The 21,676-nt window shown below is 35.2% G+C and overlaps 1 protein-coding gene across 3 annotated transcripts in view; it reads right to left on the bottom strand.

Moving 5' to 3' along the window:
- Nucleotides 1-294: 294 nt before the first annotated feature.
- The window catches only part of Ccdc85a (coiled-coil domain containing 85A), a 184,616-nt gene continuing 163,234 nt past the window's right edge, over nt 295-21,676 (bottom strand). For all 3 annotated transcript variants that reach the window (XM_026399912.2, XM_026399913.2, XM_026399914.2), the window contains one exon: nt 295-1,982. In XM_026399912.2, the coding sequence (XP_026255697.1) occupies nt 1,893-1,982 (90 nt within the window). In that variant the 3' untranslated portion in view covers nt 295-1,892. The remainder of the gene's footprint in view (nt 1,983-21,676) is intronic.

The following is a 21,676-nucleotide window of genomic DNA, read 5'->3' as shown; positions in this document are numbered from 1 at the left end:
TTAAAAGACAGCTTTATCACAAACTAATTTTAAAAAATCTCTAAAGATCATTCTAAAATTTTAACTACATTATGATAGTGAATGGTGCAAATTAAGAAATCTCTGAGTATTAAATACCTCATTATAAGCACATTTTAAAAACGACTTTTGTTTTATATTTAAGATAATTATCTGTATTACCACCATCCCATGGGAGTGTTAAGATAATTAACAGACATCTACTCAACTTAAGGAACAACATTTTGAGTAAGACAAAAAACACTGAGATTAAATAATTTATTACCATTGCTAAGATGAACACATACTTAATACTCAATTTTATGTGGTACTTTAAAAAAATAGTTTTAATACAGTATCAAAATTTACACAAGTATTTTGCAAAAGACCAGCGTCCCTTGTATTAGCTTCTGCAGGTTCAGCTGCAGGCACAAAAACTTGTTTTAAACATTTTCGAGTGTAGGAATACAACAATTTAAGGATAAAAGCACTTCTATGAGAGAAGGTGTAAATATAGCAACCAATTTAACACAGTAATACTTAAAAATACATTTTAAAAGAAAGCAGCTTAAACTAACCCAATTGTGATAGAAATAATTCTATAATAAATTATTTTCTGAAAATAGGGTAACTGATGAAAAACAGCTCTTTCTTAAAGTCTAATGAAATCCCTCTACATTCTCTCACCATTGAGCATTAATACACTGTGTAATGGGCCCACTTTAAAACAATGAATATTTGCTACGAACCAAATCTGAATAATTTAGAAGATGCCTAAAAATTGTTGCATCCCTACTTTTGTAATCTTGAACTACAGTAAAAACGTAGCATTCTGTCACAGGCCTCTTGCACATTCATACAAGAAACTATCATTGCATTTAGATAAACACAAATACCTATCGTAGCATTTCCAATACACATTCTAATATATGTATATATACCAAAAATAGGAAATAAACTAAGCAAAGCTAACACACCTCTGTTTCAAACCTCAAGCAATCTGAAGAGCTTTTAGCCTTAATAATGAAGGACATGCGTTAGTTTCAGAAAATGCTAGATAGCTGCGGTAGGCAAAGAAAGCTTTTTTCAATAAATGCAGTGCAATATTGTAAAGTTTACATAAAGTTTATTAAATATACAGCATGTCTAGAAACTAAATTGTAGAAATTGACATCTCACAGCTCAAAACACTTACAAAAATTTATGTTTAGTTGAAATTGATATACTGAATGAATGTAGAGGTTGGTCTGTCCCCAGAATGTGCTTTTATGAGCAACTCATCAAGATTAAAAGGTATTTTTTGATCAATCAAAGTAAGTGGTACTATGATAGGCACTCTACAAACTCTTGCTACCCTTCTAGCTGGCTAAGAGAAATGATGTGGTCTTCGTAGCACCTCAAATCAAAATAAAACCCCAGAGATCAAATCTATTTGCATCCAAATAAAGGATGCATCAGGAACTTTTCTCAAGGGAAGTATAAGAAGGTGCCCAACTCTCAACTTTGGGTAGCTGGCAAACCTCTCCAATACAGCTTGGTAGAAAGTTCCCACCCATTGTATGCTATGAGTCAACTCTTTCCAACCATGCAGGTTTCCCAATTCTCAGTTCTGGGGAGTTAAAAATGCTTTTGTTCTAATGAAAACAGTGGTACCAAAATGGTGACTCTTTTTTCCCAAAGCTAACTTGTTTGTCATGAACACTAAAGTGAGACACAGAATATCAGCTTGATGGGGGAAGTATGGTACTGAGGGTGGTTTCAGAGGGGAGATTTGTGCAATGTACAATCACTCCATATTATTCCATGAGTCCAGGTTTGTGGAAATCCACTCTTCTCTTCCTTTATCTCCATCTGGCAGTGGTGATCTCAGGTTTGAAAAAAAGAGGGCTGGCTTCTCACATGGGTCCTTTGTACTGGTTTCCTGATAAATGTTGCCTAATTCCAGGACACGAACCTGCAGCATCTCCAAGTTTCCTCCACACAACCTTAAAAAAGAAGGGTAGAGAGTAAGTGTCTTCTTTGTCCTTTCACAGGGATTTGTAGGTCTCAAGGTGGGACTTTGGGGGGCGGGGGGCAAAGATGGATGTGGAGACAAGAGACAAAATATTCACACGAATGAGTTCAAACACAAGATGGGATGAGCTTCTGAAGCATAAGGACTGTTCTACCTTGCTAGCAACCACAGTCAAAATTAAGGACCACTTGAGTAAATGGGCACCGTGTTCTTTAACTCTGGCTGTATGCTAAGCTCTTAGGGAACTCTTCAACAGTAAGTCCTACCTCATTGGAGGTGAACACTGGCATCTGTTTTGTTCTTTAAAGCTCCCCAAGTGATTCGGATGCATAGCCAGAATTAAGAACCCTTTAGCAAGATCATCCTAAAGCATCCATGAAGTGTCTAATTCACTTAGGAAAATGAAGGAGCTTTTGTTCTTGAGCTGCTCTTAGTAAATGTCGGTGGAACTCTCTACAAGCAGGAGCCTTGGTGGTCACAAATCTTAGCTACTAAATAATTCTTTCAGATTGCTAAAAACAAAACATCCAAACATAGGCAACAGATCTTTGAAAGACAGTTATAGCCTGTTAAAAATTGGGACACATTAGAGGGATGTTTGCAAAAGTGAGATCAAAAATAAGTATAAACAGACGCGGTGGAGCAAGCCTGTAATTCTAACATCTCAGGAGGCTGAGACCAGGGGCGAGGGTGGGGGGGGAGGCAGCCTCAGCAAGGGTGAGGCACTAAGCAAGTCCGTGAGATCCTGTCTCAAGTGGCCCCAAGTTCAATGCCCAGTACCAAAAGAAAAACAAAAGCAAGTCACCAGTATACTGTCATTATATAAATTGGAGTAATCCTGACCCACATGCATGCACACACAACAGCCAAAACCTTCTAAGAGTTTTTCACTATGAGGATTATGTCAGATTAATTCCACAAAAATTGACAATGTTCGCACAGGAACAAAAAAAAAAAAAAACTGGTTTCTTCATTAGTTACTCAGACTGTTTTTTTTATTATGCTATTGCTTTATAAGTAGGTGAATGTTCCAGGGAAACACAATACCACTCACTTATTACTAAGAACAAAGGTCTATCTTCATTTCTAGGCCAAGGGAACTATTAGTATGCGTTTCAGCAGATACCACTATTGTCAGCAATGTCCTGTTGTACTCGAGGGGAATTACAGCTATGGTCCTTGAATATTAGGAAAGGAATTATAGAGCAATGGGAAGCAAGCCAAAAGATACTATGAACTTTGCCTTTTTAGCCCCTCAATGTAAGTCTACTTCCCAGAATGTGTGGATTGGAACTTTAAGGCCTTACAAGGATCAGAGATGCAAAGCATCAGCTGGCCATTCTCAAGTGCAACTCTTCATAAATTGTCCAAATATGAAGCACAATGGGCCTTCACCCAAACAGGATGTAGAGAAAGGAAACAGTGGCAGAAGTCTGAATTAAACCAATGATCCTAAGGGGGACACAGGAGTAGGGACTGGGTAACTGAAAAAAATAAATTAGTTGGTGTGCATTTGAGAGCATGACTGAAATCCCTGGTCAAGTATTTCATCAGTGAGTTTACAAAAGCTAAACAGACAAATAAAATGAAAGCATTACTACAAACATTTTCTCTGGGAAGAGAATAACCAAGTAAATGCTTACTAACCCACATCATTGTTCCACTATACAGAAGGCAATGATTTATCTCCAGGAAGAATATCAGAAATAATGGCAAAACCTCTTATCCTAACTTTTCCCTCAGTCTTACAACTGACCTTATGCAAAACTGGTTTTCATGTTATTTATAAAAGCATATAGCATTATGAGCCCAAGGCCTCATAATCATTACTAGGTTGACAAATTATCTATGAAACTTCCCTGTAATCTGCATTTCTCTCTTCAGTATTTACTGTGTTTTTCATCTTGGTATATGGGTATAATGGTGACAAATATTTTAAGTTAAGCACTCATATTTGAAAATGATTTAAAAGACAAGAAGTATTAAGAATCATAGGATTAGGATTGTATTTTTTCCCCTCAAGTTCTAGGAATCAAGGAGAAAAGTAGACAGTTAGAAAAGATACACTAAAGAACTTTTAACATAAACAAGGAAGGTAAGTTTTTTTTTTTTTTAAAGGACCTTACATAGTGAAAAACATCGGCACTGTATGATGCTATTTGAAGCATTTATGGAAATACAGGCAAACAAAAATATCAACACAAAGCTCTTCAAGACCAATGCAGTGGTTGCTTTCTTCTCAGACAAAATATATTTTCTCATGTCCAGAAATCCTTTATAAGGGAGTACAAGAAACAATCCTGGCACTGAGATGTTAGTGCTTTTTGTTCTTTAGGAAATTCCATGATTTCTGAACTTGGGAAAGAGCTAGTCCTTAGGAGATATCTGGGCCTACTCCCAACTTCATTATTCAAGATCTCATGTATGGATCTTGGTTCATTCAAACATAAAATGTGAAAGTTGGAGTTCTTATCCGAATCACCTGTGGATAGAGGTGATTAGATGAAACTCCATCTTTATCTGATTACCCCGGAGCGCCATACTCTTTGCAGATCACAAGAGGATGACTGAGGTTCCTTCTAGTTCTATAATTCATATTGTCTGAAATTTATTGCTCAGTACAGTGTCAATAGATGAGAAGTAACAGGCACTCTTAGACATGTAGCTCAATGTTTTATCTAAGGAAAATATTCAAGTTAAAACTACAGAAGGTAAAAAATGGGTGTTTTAGGAAATTACGGCGTCTTTAACTAATTATATTTTTAAAACAGACAACAGATATGCAAGAAAAAAAATACACACAACTTGGAAAAGGTTGCAAAATAAAAAGCAGCCACAACACCGGCAAGCAGGAGCTAAAAAAATCTCACCACAGCACATATAAAATGCCCATGGGACCCGTGTTAACATTTACTGGATTCCAGAAACATCTCAAGGAGGTCAATAAAGGTTTGAGAATATCTGGTTCTAACAGAAATACCCTTTAGCTTCAGGTCTAAGAAAGTTTGCTATCCTAATGGAGAAGAGAAAGATAAAAGTATACTATAAAGCCAATTACAACTAGTTGCTTAATATATGATCAGTGCTTAACCATGATTTCTTGAATTTAACAAATGGCTTCCTCTATCAGATTTCAATTAGCTCTTTAAAGTTTCACAAATTGTGTCCTTAAAAATTTAGTCAGCAATTAAAATTCACATTAATAATTACAATGGATATACTTTATGAAAATAGCTTTCTGTGTGCTCCTCTCGACGCATGGATCACCTTTCTATACCCTGAGTTCATGGCAACTAGTGAAAGATAAAGACAATATTTTTCATGACATGAAGAACTAAGCAAACATTACCAAAAAGTTCATTATTTTCAAGAATAGATACAAATAAATCTGAAGGGTATGTCTTATCTATTTTTAAACACTGATCTTTAAAGAATGTCTTAAGTGACAATCCATTTAGGCAACAAATATTTAGAAAATGTTCATAGATCATTCTGGAATACAGAATTGGCAGATCATTTCTGATTTTTTTTTTTGAAGTGCTGGGGATTGAACCCAGGGCTGTGCACATGCTAGGCAGAGCTCTATTACTGAGCTACATCCCCAGCCCTCTGATGGAATATTTTATGATTATTTTTAATAAACCTGCAATAAAACATTGAAGATAAAAACAAAGGCAATTGTACTATAAAAATGTGAAGACATTTGGTCAGCACTTTTAAAGTAGTCATAAAGCAATAACTAAGCTATGATGAGGCTTTCAACACAGAATACACAATAAAGCACATTAAACTTACATTGCACATTTCTCTGACTATAGCTTTTTCTGTCTCACTAAGGTCATGTTCATACTCTTTACCCTGTTGACGATCTATAGTTTCCTGAACATCCAAGACCTGGATTTGTTGAAAAAGAAAAGCAAATTTCACATGGGAAATTGTTAGTTGTGATAAAACCATGAAAGAGCTCCATTTTGTAAAAAAAAAAAAAAAAAAAAAAAAAACCTTTAGTTTTCTCTGTTTGCATATCAGAGCGGAATACTATGCGACAAAACCTATCTAGAATAAAATCAACTTGACTATTAATGACCATTTGAAAATCAACTGAATTCATTAAAGTCTAAATCAATTTGGTGCATTTAATTCGGTCATTAAGATAACCTAATAATGTGTACTATTTGGAGACAGTCAATAAGTCTTGGTCCATTGTGGTTGTGAGTAATGTAATTATATGCCAAACAGTCCAAATGATATGTAGACATGGCATATAGAAAAGATAACTAAAAAAGAATAGGCATATAATAACTAGTGCCCTCAGTTCTTGCCTGAACATATTCCTAGTACCTAAGAGAAAGTGGAAATGCCTCTTTGATGGTAACAAAGTAAAACACTAGGTTCTTGGGATGAAGCATTTTTAAACAATTTTACAGGCCTATTTTTCTACTCCTAAATTGGTTTTAAAACAATGTTCATTTAATAATTAAAATTTTCACATGGATACTTTCTATAATCCAAAAGGAAAGAAAACTTTGAGTGCTTCTGGTCGTTCTTCTCCCTATCAATCGACTTTTAAATCAAAGCTAATGACTTTCCCAAAGGCTCCTGCTAACCTAGCTGGTTCTATTGTCTTCATGGTCCATACTGATGGCCACATCTAAAACTGCCTCCTGAGAATTTGCAACAGTAGGGACCTTTATGTCAAGTTCATCCATATTGAGACTAATTAGAGAGTTTATGAATTTGATGTATTTACAGGATTAAACTGCCATCTTGTTAATTAAAAAAATCCTAGCCATTACTATATAGATACCATTTCCATAAAGTCCCAACACTTGCTTCTTCTTAAATTACATTCTTTACATACCTAAGGGAAACTATTGACTTTGCTTAGTGAATATTCATATAAAACTTTAAAATCACCTTGAACAAGCAGCTCATTTGCCTACAAAAATGTTCTTCAAATCAGTTAATTTCTACTGAATGAAGTGAAGGCCAATCATGGATTTGAAAGCCATAGAAATATGGGCTAATTTCTCATACCGATTTACAACACTCCCCCTACAAAACATCGTAATTTATTACACCCAGAGTTTTCCTTGGAATACATCAGAAAGTGAGAAACTGAGCCATTGTTCTAATAATTCCTTTAGAACACAAACTTCATAATATCAATAGAGACCTTCTTAACAGTGCAGACATTGTCTTTTGAAAATGCATCTTAACTATTGTTTTTCAATACAGTTAACTCAGAACATCTCGTATTCAAGGGCCTCTAGTTATCCAATAAAGATGCTTCAGTTGCTCAGTATCACCCATCTGCCAACCAAGGACACTTAAGTGCTCCAATTAATACATAATTTCTCCTTCTCTTGAGATAAAATTTGACATGAAAATTAGAGAATGAATTCAGAGAAAATTGAGAAGCCCTTCTTTGCCCTCCCTTTCCTTTGAAGCTGCATTGAAAAATTGGAAGACTTCAACGTGACCCACTATGCTGATCAGATAGATTCAAAGAGCCCTTGCCCTTTAACAAGGCAACAGATTGAGACAGTTGGATTAAGAGGGCGAAGTGCTGCTTTTGGAGTTTGTCTAGGCACTACAATGCTACAAAACTGAGGAATCTCTGGCCCATTTTCTTTTCTGAAATGCTCTTCAGATGGCTAGTGCCCGATTCATGTTAAAGTTCATCCAAATACTGCTACACAGAGCAAAATGTTCAGTAAGCCAAAACTCCTCATGCTGGCTGTACTGTCCCTTGAATTCCTCTCAGTTGCTCACTTTGTAAATTATTCTAGCCAAGACAAAAAATGCATTGCCAATGGCCACCAGCCTGATTCTCCTACCTTCCCTCATTAAAAATCAGTTTGTGTTTGGAAAAACGCACTCATATAAGCTAATGCAAAATATATGGAGAGCGCTAAGCCTTCTGCTAAAATTAAATCACCACAAGGACTGAACATTTCTCATCTGCTTTACACAGGTTGTGAAAAGGGTGCCACACTCCAAAAGTGGGCATCTTCAGTCTTAGGATTAATCATTCCAAAATTGAAACAATTTTCAGAAAAATTATAAAATATATGTAACAAAACACAACTAAAGCATTCTACCTAAATTAAGGATACCTGTTAGGAATTATAGATACATTTGATTTCATACTATGGAACTGATAGATTGAAGCAATTCCTTGAAATTTTAAGATTTTCATTACCTATTTATGTTAATCAATTTTATTTATTAGAAAACTCATTATTGGTTAAAAAAATTTTACCCAAAATTTTGTGAAGTCATCACAGAATCTGAAGTAAAAGTAAAAAATAAATTAGCTTTACATAAGACCATACAACTTTTTTTTTAATGCTCTTTAATACAGCATTAACTGGAGTTTGAAGACCTAATTTCTACACAGAAGAATAGGCTGTTATTTCTGTACTATAAGTTGAACAATGTACTTCAGTACATAAAGTGAAATAGAGTACCTTCCTCATTTTGACCAACTATTAGCTCCCTACTTCTGAAGACATCCATGCTACAAACATTGCACACATACCTATAACAATATTTCACACATATGGATATGCATGCATAGACTTCAACTTCAATGCATATAGGTATGAATCACATTACTCAAAACAAAATGATAAAAATAGAGATTCAACCACAAGTACTCAAACCCATTGTTAGTTTAAAAAAATTAAAATCATACTTCAAAGATGAAGATTAAAAAGTCATAGCATAAGGGATCAAAAAAATAAAGTATCTATGGTTAAAGCAAGACTGTGAGGATAACCAGAATACAGCAAACAAGCCACGACACAACTGAGGTTCTGGATAAATGGTTGCACACAGTTGGTTACCTTAAGAGAATGTACCACAGGTTCAGGCTGCTGAGAAGGTGTGGTATGTCCACTGAAGCTAGCTGGAGAGTTGGGTGAACTGTTACTCCCATCAGCCCCTGATGACAACCTAAAAGAACCCTTAGTAGAAAATCAACAACTTTGTTATTAAAACAAAAGTCGTTTATAACTACATAGATGTCATTCAATATGCAATCTCACTGCCAAATGAGAATTAGCCACCTTTTTCCTATGTTATCCTAAGATGCTATCAACCTGCTAATTTGAGTTTACTTGCTGTTTGACCTGCAAGAAAACTAAAAGACATCCAATAGGTCCAGATGTCATCTCTGATTTATCAAAGAAAGCAATGTCCCCCAAGGAAAGGCCATTAACAAAATTTCTAGAATAACATTTGAATCTTAAAGATTCTCAAGAGCAGGGGAATTCATGAATTACTCCATGGTTAAGTTCAATGTGCTCATTCAGCAGGTTAAATGCTACTTTCCATGTATCTCAGTAGATACAGACTCATCACATTTTTGGACTGAAGAAACTGTCTCTTCTAAACTGTTCCTTGAGGGAAGACCTGTAGCAGAGCATTTTTGAAAAAGACTGGAGCAAATTCAGCATTTTCTTCAAGGAATTTCTCTCATTTTTTATACTTTTTAAAAAAATGTAAACCAAAATAGATTCAAATTAAATAGTTTACTGATTCAACTCAAATGGTGAGAAATAAGAAGTGAGCATGATTAATTAGACCTGTGTGAGCCACAGTCATCTATCTGCACATGAACTGGGAATCTCTCCCAGAGGTCAGCCCTTTTATTAAAGATTGCTTGCAGAAAGACTAATGGATCAGTAAATGAACAGAGAGCAACAGTTATCTACTCTCAAAAAATATATACATCTATGAATGAGCAGGAATGGGGATTTTCCAAACGTGTTTTTAAACAAATGTATACATTTGTTATCAACCTAGTCCCCTCAATAGGTGTCACTGAAGGTGTAACATATGAATTCATGAAGGAAAGGTGGTTTGGGATATTAAATTGCAACATCTCTAGGTAAACTTTTGGGGGTACATTTTAGGTATGGGAAATGTGTGCAAAGCAACCAGTAAAAGGTGTGTGCTGTATGCATCCAATGCTATTTACAGAAAAATGAGCAACCCCCAGTGATTTTTACAATGATTACTATTTGTGCAATTTGGAATATTTTCTCTCCTTGGTGCCATCATGTCTTCCTATGTCCCTGAAGGATCCCTTTGCCTACTTACAAGCCTTCTAGGGCCATGTTCAGTTCCCTGAGACTTGGGCAATCTAGGCAGGTCTTCCTCCACCCCCACTAGCCAACAAGTAGAGGAAGCAGTAAAATATGACACTTAGGTCACTTCTCCAGCTTCTGTCTTCTCTTGCTACTAACTTCAACTGAAAGCAGTTGATGAAACAGGTCAGTCAATTATAAAAGGCCAATGGAAAGTGAAATCATAAAATTTGTTTTCCTGTATTGTGTAACTCAAATAAGACATAATAATTCCTGATACACATCATAGAAGGGAAACTATTTGAAGTTTAAAAATGGTTAAGAGACATACCCTCCCTCTACCTCCACCACCAAATTTTAGGACAACTTCTCTGTCAAGAGCAAATAATTCCAAAACTATGGAGTACGAAGGAAGCTCCTCCTCCCTGAATAACCCATGTCCTCAGGCGTTGTGTTTGCTTCCCCCTAGTGGTACAACCCTTCAGAACTCTTCAGAAAAGACTCCTGGAAATTATACAGAGTTCACTTTACCTCACAGTGCCATTTTTTCTTCTGCTAATCTGGTTTTCTTGTGGTGTGTAACCTGATTTCTAACTCTGGGCTATCCTTTTTCCAATTCTTGCTTTCAAACACTCTCTGCCCAGTCTTTTTCAAAGGCTCTCTTCCCAGATTTGGCAAAAAGGTAGGCATGTCAATTCTAGCATGATCTTGTTTGATTTTGAAAGACAAAGGCCCATACCCAATGTTAATAGCATCCTAATAGCAAGTTATCCGGGCCAGTTAGCTTTGTTTCAAAATAAGGGGAGTGCTTTTTTGGTCATCTCTCTTCAGAGACAACCAAATGAACATTTTTATTAAAGGGGGTAGGGCTATCGAACGCTATAGTAGAATCTTTCAAAGATGTAAGGGTTATTTAGTAGGGGACAACATCTTTCAAAATTTTAAGTTTACCTCAAATTAGCTTTGAGAGTCATGAACTTAGTAATCAAGGTTTATATTTTGTGTTATTCTTGTGATACCAGAAAGCAATAAAAACATCTGGTAAAATTTAGTACCAATGGGTACTAAATAGTTTTCTAGGTTATAACGTAGTCAAGCCCGTCACTCTACCTTTATTTTGTACTGTAAAATAAAAGGTTAGCTTTCTGTGTGCTAACAGAGTAAAGCCAATCCTTGGAGAATTACTGAGGTTCAATCACTACAAACACTCAGCTAACATTTTTTTTCACCAAATTATTTTCTCTAAGTATGCTACTAAATGAAATGCCGGTATACCCAATGATGTTAAATATTCTCTTGGAGCTTATTTCAGTGAAATTATTTAAATTGTACATGCCTGGTTCAGGAGATTTAAAAAGTGGAAAATCTTAATCAAATTGGAAATGTGATTCCCAGCGTGAGTTGCTTGTTTTTCAAGCTCCACAGGAATACACACTGCGCATCCCTCTTAGCCCGTAGTCAATGGCAAAGGACAAGGAATAATTTCCAGAGCAGATGAGACACGACTGGTGGTGTTCACTCATTCTCACAGCCCTGGATCTTTCTCATTTCTCTTCATAAAAGGTGCAGGGTAACTTTGTTGTTCTTGTTAGGGGTTGCTCAACTTTAGTCTCCAGGTTCAGGAAGAACACTGGTAACAACTGTTTTAGGAAGGACAATTCCCATCCTCCCTCCCAGTTTTAGACACACAGCCACCTTCTCCCATGTGTTTGGACTCATTCTCTATCCCCATGGATAACTTTTCTTCAAACAGCAGAGCCATCTGGTTACGCAAATGCAGCCAGCTGACTCATCTTCACTCACCGGGAGAGTGGGCAGGCATCGTCCTATTCCTCGGCACCCTTGCCACCACTGCAAGACCCGCCGGGCTCTGGGCCCCCAGCCTTTCTCCATATTTGAGCTGTTTCTAGTTGGAGGTTGCCTTCTATTCTGGGTGGCCTTATATTTGGAACAATACGGTACAATCACTCAGAAAAATACTGTTTCCCAAGTCTCAAAAAAAGCAGATAGAACAAGATGCTTGATGAAATGAACCACAATGACCACGATGGCAAGCTGTGACATGCACCTTCAGCTAGGGAAACACAAACATCGGCAGTCTGAAGTCTGTTGTATTACAGCTCAGACCAATTTCTTCTACATGTTTGGCAGAAGTATAATTCCATTCTCAAGTTTTCAAAAAGAGTACATGGTAAAGGTTAAATGGCTTCAAGATTTTTCTGCCATTTTAACATTATTGCATGGGTTTTACCTGTGAGAATCAGAATTGCCATGTCTTCCAGGTATCTAAATTGCAGAACTTCATAGAAGTTAGTTTTCCCCCCCTCTTAATAATTGGAAGCTGAATTCCCTTTTGTTCAGAAACTCAAGGTGGGAATAATTTCAATAATATGCAGAAAAACTGACACTAATCAAAGTTTTGACAAAATTGATGCACACTGAAGAGGATGTAATCAACTAAGAAACCTCCACTGCATTAAAGTAACTATTTTACATAGAATTTTTAATAATCATGTAGATTCTCTATTAATCACTTAATTCCCAAATGTCTATTGGAACTAGAGATCACACAACTGAAAAAAAAAAAAAAGCAACGAACAATGTTTTTTCTAAATTTCAGCTTTTTTCCCCATGGTCAAATGGTATAATCCTATGAAAATAATCAGAAGCAAAGTAAACTTATTGGAACATGGTTTCCTTGCACTACCAATTTTCACCAACTATTGACAAAGGACACTGTCCCAAAGAACAAGGAAAAAAATATTATGGAAAATTCACAGGCTATTCCAAAAATGCTAGTAGCTAAATGTCGAGGTTAATTTGGGGAAACTAAATAATATTTTCATTCATTTTCTTGGAAGTTAGTATGTGCTTCTAAATGGTGCTGGCCTAATTTTCACTTGTTTTGAATTTTTGGATGCTGAACAACCAAAATGAATAATGGTCTTAAATGAAGTTTCAAAAAAAAAAAAAGGAATTAGTGTCTAGCAATTACTACTCAAATTCTTTTCTGAATATGAATTCAGCCCTAGTTCCTACCAAGTAAGTCATGCACATTCTATTCTTCACATATAACAGGAATAATTATAAACTTACATTTGGGTAATAATGATGATTTCAACATTGTTATGAATATTGTTTTGATAGTATTTCATATGTAAGTGTGTAATCTATTTCCATCAAAAGAATTATATCCAACAGTTTATAATTCTTACACTGAACCTCTAAATATTTCTGTAATGATTAATGAGTACTTCAAACTGTACACTTTTACAAATAAGGAGATCTATCATCTGGATTTGGTTCTTTCCATGGCTTATGCATCTCAGATCTTATGTGTTCGATTCAACAACTAAGTAAAACATTCAGGAATTCTATTTTCATTCATTCTTAATGTTTAGAAAGGCTAAATCCTAATGCCTGTCCACTGTGAGAGAACTTATTGCCAAACCCATAAAATCTAAGGTTGCATCTATAACCATTCAGATACTCTACAGAGAATGCACAATATTTACCCAGATAGTGTATAAAATAACAGATACCCAGGTAAATCTTATAAGTTTCTTTTTATACTTTAGTTATATTATAAATACATATCTCAAAAAGGAAGGAAATATATATGGACCAGACTTTTGTGGAAGAATAAAATGTTTGATGCAACTCTTTTAAAGGAAAAAGTACTCTTTGGAACCAGGATTATTGATTTCTTATTCATATAAGCAACTTTTTTAAAAACGTAGGCACAAAGAAAAATGTGTTCTGGGCCAACCATCATATTTGACCTTCAAATAAACTGTATCTGAATGGCATTTCTATACTAATGAAGGCTTAGCTCTTTGCCAGGATTGGAATCAGTCATGGTGTTTTCTTGAAGACGGCTTTGTAAACCTCAGCAGGTCAGTTGTTGGAGTTATTTCTGTAAACTTTGGGGCTCAAAAGTGGGGAAGCTAATTCTGGTCAGCAGTTGGAAAAACAATTCCAAATGATCTGAGGGGCTTCCTATTTTCTGAGGAATTTTGTTTTTCTTGGTCTTGTTTTCAGTGATTTTTCCAAAATTTAAGTTACAAAAGAAATACCTGAGTGACCCCCACCAATTTCATAAGTTTGTATATTGGTCAGCTACTTTATATACAGATACATGGCACAACTAACAAATTATTTTAGATACTGGGATGATAACTCCCTAAATAATAAGAGAAAGTAATGCTTGGCACCAAGATTGTATGGGATGTAAATCACAGATTATTTACTATGTGGTAAGTGCCCATGATAGAAATCATGAATTCTAATGCTATAAACAAGCACTCTTGTTCAAGAAATAAAAGTATGCCTTCACATCACAGAAAATATGAGTACTTCTATGGCGCTTTCCATGAAAGTTGAAATTTTGTAAATCTTGTATTATTGCCCTTAAAATAATTAATGTATCCTGCAGAGTCAATGAAGACTAAAGCCCAAATTTTAAAAGAGCATCTAAACAAAGAATATATATTCTATTTATTATCTTGCTGAGTAAAATTATTGTAATTTGTAATATTACTTTTAACAGAAGTGGCAGAATGAAACTGTTGTAATTAAGTTGTCATTTTGCTATTTTGTTATTATGTTTTGGTTATAGGTATTTTTAGTAAGATTATTTTAATTAGCACTCTGAAAGTTTCCATTCTTTTGTCCTACAGAAGAACACATTAAAAGATTTAGCAAGAATATTATCCTTTTTCCCCTATTATACAAGCAGTAAAATAAAAGCAAAGTAGGAGTCTGAAGTATTTTAAGATTATTGTTTTCAAAGTAAAAAGATGTATGCACTTTGAGTACTGTAGCAAAATAGATCTTCCTCACAGCAAGACAACAGTCTTGAAAATTGCATCACTATTTTAAATTCTAATGAGATTCATATGAGTTTCCTTTCAAATAAGAAAATGATACTAATTGCTAACATGATGTAGTGGGCATAGATGTATCTCATCCTATCTAGTCTATTTCCACTCAGCTTTCTCCACCTTATAAGCAAGACTAACCAGTAGAATAGTTTTTAGAAAAGAGCAAAACTTATACAGGAAATGCAGAGATTTGAACCATCCACTTATATCCATTGTTTGATTAGTTAAGTAACTACCCAAATTAAAGGGTTACATAATTTTAAGAATAGCTGTGTACAACTCAGTCCTTTTTCATAATACAATGATATTCCAACAATCCTATTGCCAAATGTAAATAATTTTTGAAATTTAAAAAGTTATTCTAATTTTACACATACTCCTTTATATAATTCCTGTTTATAATTATGTAATGTGACTCAATAAGAAAAACTTGTAGATAAGCAAATGGTGAAGGAATTAAAAATCAATTTTTTCTCAAGTTTCTATACAAATGTGCCATAGTCTATTTTATTCCTCTAAAAACCTCTGTAAGGGGGATATTATGAGATCTTGTGGAAAAAGAAGAGCTTCTGAAATTTGTAATGAAGAAGTGGAAATTAAATCCTAAAAGAAAAGGGAGCTATCCAGGTTGCATCCTTTAATCACCAGGCACCTCAGCAAAGTGCAGAAATACACAGAGAGGGGAAAAAAATGTATAAGAACTAGCCACTGCAAGCCTCAGTAATAAAAATTGTAAAGCAAAAAAAGTGATTTTTTTAAGGTAATGGGAATAGATAAGAGTCAGTCTGACTTGGCAACTTTTACCTTAATGACTTTGAAATAAGAGATGGGGAAATGAATTTTCACATGGACAAATGTGTGGCTTTTGCAAGAGTCAGAGCCTAGGGACTCAGGACATCCCAGGGGCAGACGTTGGATGGTTCTCCAAACTCCTCTGTACTGAAACATGAATTCAATATGGCATCTTTAACCACTATCCATAACATTATCCCTTCAAACTATGACCATTCTTTTAGTTTTCATGTATTTTATTTAAAGATGTACAAATTTCTTTAAGACATAGTAGTTTCTCTCTTCGTTCTTGCTCAGAGTTTTGGGTCCTATATGTAAATGAAGAAAACTTGCAAAACAGAAAACTTTTGCTTTTCTCAAATTTATGGGAATACATAAAATGTTATTCCGTGTAGAAATAATGAAATATGCTTTTAAAATGTTCATTATTATGTTATATTCAAAAAATTACAAAAGATGTTCACCTGGAATTTAATTTGTGGTCTCTGCAATGAAGAAAATTACCAAAAAATTAAAATTTCCTAAGTTTTGTTTCCTACTATAGTATAGAGTAATGACAGATAAATGCACTGGGCTGCTTATTGAACGTGTGTATATGTATATATACATCTACATGTATGATGTCTCTATCAGATGCTGCATATATATATACACACACACTCCATTGATTAAAATCACAATAATACTATAGTATCCTATAAAATTCAGGCTTTTCACTTGATATAAATCAGATGTAATGCACCTAAAGCAAATTTTAGAGCCCAGCCTTCTTATCTATTATAGGAAACCAACTATGAAAGCCTGAAGATTGATTGGCTTAAAGTGGTTTCCTGGTACTTAAAGATGTTTAATTTTTTATAAGTCCTGAAGCTTGGTCAAACAGTATCTCATACCTTTATCAGAATATATGCCTAGTTTAGGATGGGACACAAATTCTGTTTTTCCTTATTATAGGGCAAGGACAGATGCTTTGCCTAATTGCAGGAGGAAAACAATGTTTCACTGAAGTTGGCCAGCCTTCGTCCTGATACACTATAAAACTGCATTAAATAGAAGCTCAGATTAGATAAGAGATTTTAAAGGTCGCCTATGAATAGACTTGCAGATGCTGAGATCCTCAATTTTGTTCTCATAATATTTAGTTGTTTGAAGTCAAAGAAAAGCACATTTAATTTAACTGAAGAACCTATTCAATTCTGATTTATAATATTTAAAGTTTTCCAAAATTTGTAGATATTCATTTACTTCATAACTATGAAGCATCTGACAATATATTTTAATAATTTTTTGTTGAAAGAGAAACAGTTCCAATTACAGCCTATAGAGTCATGTCGCCTCAATTTAAATTCTTTATGTGATACTTATGAGCTGTGTGACTCTGGACAAGCTATGTGACCTCTCTGTACCTCAGTTTCCTCCTCTATACTATATGGGGAATTGATATGTCACCATATGGTCTTAAATCATAAGAAAACAGTGCCTGGCTCGTGTAAGTGCTCTATACGTATTTACTGTCATTATCATGAATGTTTTGGCTTTGGTTGTCAACACATTTTATAATGTGTCAATTTACTTTCACATATTATATATAGAAATAGTTCTCAACCAGGGGCAATTTGCTCCCCCAGAGGGTACATTTGGTAAAAACATGTACCAACATTTTTGGTTTTCAAAACCGGGGAGTTTCTACTAGCATTTAGTGCACAGACATCAAGGATGCTACTAAACACCATGCAGTGTGTAGCATGGGCCTCAAAGAACTTTCCAGCCCCAAATGTCAATGATGTTGAGAAAGCCTGATTTAGAGAAAGAGAACTATGTTGGAAACCTGCAATGCAAAATCTCTGACAGCTCTGTAAGATGCTGCATGTCAGGAGAAGATGCTGGTGAGATTTGGAGCTCCAGCAGGCTGGGGCTCAGCAGTAGTGCACTTGCCTGGCATGTGTGAGGCACTGGGTTTGATTCTCAGCACTGCATATAAATAAGTAAAATAAAGGTCTATCAACAACTTAAAAAAAAAAAGATTTGGAGCTCGAAACAACTAAAAAGGAAACTCCCTCAGTTTCAGTCTTGAAGTATTCTGCACACAAAGGCATACATATCCCCAAATAGGAAATGACTTCATAACAAATGGAACAGAATTAAAAATGTCCCAAACTGTAACAACATGACAAAGAAGGGGGGGGGGGGGACAGCACAGGGCAGTGGTCCAAAGAACAGAGTTCCAGAGTAAAGAGATACAGCAAGCTGCAGCACCTTGAAAATCAAGACAACATATGGAGAATGAAATTGTCAGAAGGTGCTTTGTGGAAATTAAGGAAAATAAAACTTCCTTAATTATATTATTAATAATATTCCTCACTTAACTTTCTTTCCTACAGTGACTGTTTAAATAATGCCAAATAGGTCCCTAACACTCCAAACAATATCCTTTTGATGATAAGAGCAATATGCACGAAGAAAGGAGAGCAACCGTTCTCTCCTTCCATGACTAAGGTGTGTAGTCTGTCTACATGTTTGTATCCTTAGTAGGTAGAAGACTTGAGAGGCCTTTGTCACAATGTTTCCCCATCACTAAGGCCCTACTACATATTAGGACTATCCTAAGTGTTGACAATTTAAGGTGTAATAGATCTGTCTTAATCCTTTGAGAGTAACTGTATAAAAAAAGTTTTATATATATATGAATAATTTAATATATAGTATTCAAACGACTCCACAGCAGGAAAAAGAACCAATTTTTAAAACATGGGCAGAAACCCAAATTGACGTTTTTCCAAAGAGACACAAATGGTCAAGAGGTAGATGATAAAACCCTCAGCATCACTAGTCAGGCAAATGCAAATCAAGACTGAAATGAGATACAATCTCACCCAAGTTAGAATGACTGGTAATAAATAGAAAACATAACAAGTGCTTAGCAAGGGTATAGAGAAAGGGGAAATCTTATCTGCTATCATTGATAATGTAAATTAATAAAGTCATTATGGAAATCAATAGAGGCTCTTCAGAAAAGAAGTAGTTCTACCTAAAAATAGTAGAACTACTGTGCAAACTAGCAATGTCACCTCTAGATATAGGTCCAAAGGAAATTAGTTATGTCCAAGAGACACCTGCATTCCTATGTTCATGGCAGCACTGTTCACCAGCCAGGATATTCTACCAACCAAAGTGTCCATCAATAGATGAATTCATGAAGAAAATGTTGGAGGCATACATACAAAATAGAAGACTACTCAGGCATAAAAGATGACTACTCAGGATAAAATTCTGTCGTTTGTGACATGGATGAACCTGAAAGGCATGAAGTAAAATAAACCACACATACAGATGTGAGATCTCAATCATACATTGAATCAAAGTTGATATCCTACAAGTTGAATGTAAAACAGTGGTTACAAAAGGTGGCTGAAGGTGGGAGGACTGGGGAGATGTTGGTCATAGGATACAAAATTTGTTAGGAATAAGTTCGAGAGATCTACTGTACAACATGTTAACAATAATTAATCATGTTTTCTTGAAAATGCCATGAGTGGATACGAAGTGTTCTCACCACAAAAATGATAACCATGTGAGGGAATGCTATGTACAGTCATCCCACCATGTATACATATTTCAAGATATCATGTACTTGGATAATATAATTTTATCTGCCAGTATTTTTTTTTAATTTTTAGAAGGTGCTGTTCTCAATACTTCATACTTCAATGATTTTTTTTGTTTGGGGACCTAGAGATCTCTTTCTAGTCTATGTATTAATGTTCTAGCTCTTGGGCTAGAGGAAGATCCTGATTAGAATGACTTGGGGGCATGAGGATGGGTTAGATTAATAATCACACACTCGTAATGATAAATTAATGACTCATCCAGATGAACGAGTACATACACCTGGACATGAGCTCTGTGCCCATGTGACTTCCTCTACTCCAGACACAAAGCTGGAGCCACAATAATTACAGAAAGTCTATACCTAAAATATTAATGAAATGGTTTTCTGAAGTTACCTATTTGTTGAAAATTACTGACAACTCATTTTGAGGTGCTATGTAGGTCATGCTATAAATGAAATATAATAGGAATCCAGCTAAGTACAGTGATCTCATTAAGAGTCTAATCTCCTATTCCAACTTTCCTCTCTGAATTTGAATTCTAGTCACACTCTTCTGAATCCTTCGCTTTTTCTTGTCCCATATCCTTGATCAAGGATGTCACTTTTTTATTCTGGTTCCATATTTAGCATCTCTTCTTTTCTCCCTTGTCCCACAGTCTAAAAATCTTGTTTCAGACCCAGCTTTGCTAATGAGCAAGTCACATTTCTGTGAACTTTTCTTCCATTGCCTGACAGATGGGTATAATCACCACATGACCACCCCACCTTAAGGGTAACTGACAAGAGTTCTGTTCATGGGTTAATTTTAAGCCCACTCACATTTTATAGTAATACCTCATACATCTTGGAATACTGATGCTATTAAGTTTCAGAATGGACAATCAAGATCTATGCATGAAACTATGGTATTTCTTCTATCATCTCAAAAATAGTTATATGTTTTGTGCATATGTATTTGGTAATTAAGAGGTTCTCAACTATTAAGTGACTGAAATGCACTTTTGGAGTGCTAAAATGGCCTGAAATAAGTGACATTTACAATGCTTTTGATGGTCCATTTTGGCAAATCTGCAGTTTAAATATTATAAATTCCCACTATTTCTCTCATTAGCCAGTTATTGGGGCAAAGTTAAGTTTCTCCTCAAAATCTTAAATCAATTTCATTAGAGAAGCTAACCTGTTAAAACTAACTGAAAAGATCACAAGGAATGAATAATAGACTAAAAAAATCAGACTATCACTGCAACATCCAAAGTATATATTTATCAAAATCTCTACGTAATCTCCACATCAAGTGGAAATTTTTAAAAAATCTGTGATAATTGCTCTCAAATTCATTAAGTGTAGACCATTCTACATTTCCAGGAGATCTTAGCTAAGAAAACTGGAAAGGAACTTTTACTCATTTATTATGTCAAACAATGGCTAAGACTGATGTCTGCAGAGTTGGTTAGGAACTCTGACTCAGAGAAATGAAAATCATAGAGTGAAGACATGGATGCAAGGCCCAGAGCAGGCAAAGCTGAGGCTGCTGTGACATAAAGACCTCAATCAAGAAATATCTTGAAGGCTGTAAGAAGAATTTGAAATTTATTCTTCATGGAGCCGCAAATGGAACCGATTTGTGTACTAGACTGATGTGGTGATACTGTGAAGAACGATTTGATCAACGCAAGACTAGCTGGGATGAAGTTTCAATTACAAGATTAACAAAGAAGGTCAAAGTAACAATTATTTATTGCCCACACTGGGCACCAGCAGAAGGAATGGAAACCATGATGTTGACAGATTAAAGGGCAGGACACTATGAGTCTTAATATTTGTTTGAACGTAGACAGTGAGGTTGAAAAGAATCCAGGATGACTCCTCGATTTTCAACTAGATGCCTTCTAAATGGTCTTATCATTAACCAGGCTAGGAAATACCAAGGGAAGTAGCATATCTAACTCCTTCCTCAGAATTTTAAAGCCAAGATCAAAGAGGTGATTAATGATATAAAGCCCTCAACCATTCTTTCTCCCAGGTAACCCCCAAATGGCTTTCTTCTGATATGGGAGATAAAAGATAGTGTGCAAAACATTGAAGTTCTAAATGATTTTAACTACCTGCAATGATCAACTGGTGAAAATATCTGACTAAATACTGCAGTGTTCTTGGAAGGAAAAGAAAATGATTCTGAAATATCTGATATTCCAGGTGAAGTTTGCAGACATAAATATAGTGCCCAAGAAAATAAATAAAAGTAATTACAGAAGGTTTGCAGGATCCCTTTTTTTCCCCAAGA

The sequence above is a fragment of the Urocitellus parryii genome, chromosome 12 (genome assembly GCF_045843805.1).
Source record: "Urocitellus parryii isolate mUroPar1 chromosome 12, mUroPar1.hap1, whole genome shotgun sequence".
NCBI lineage: Eukaryota > Metazoa > Chordata > Mammalia > Rodentia > Sciuridae > Urocitellus > Urocitellus parryii.
This window is presented reverse-complemented; position numbering and strand designations above follow the sequence as displayed.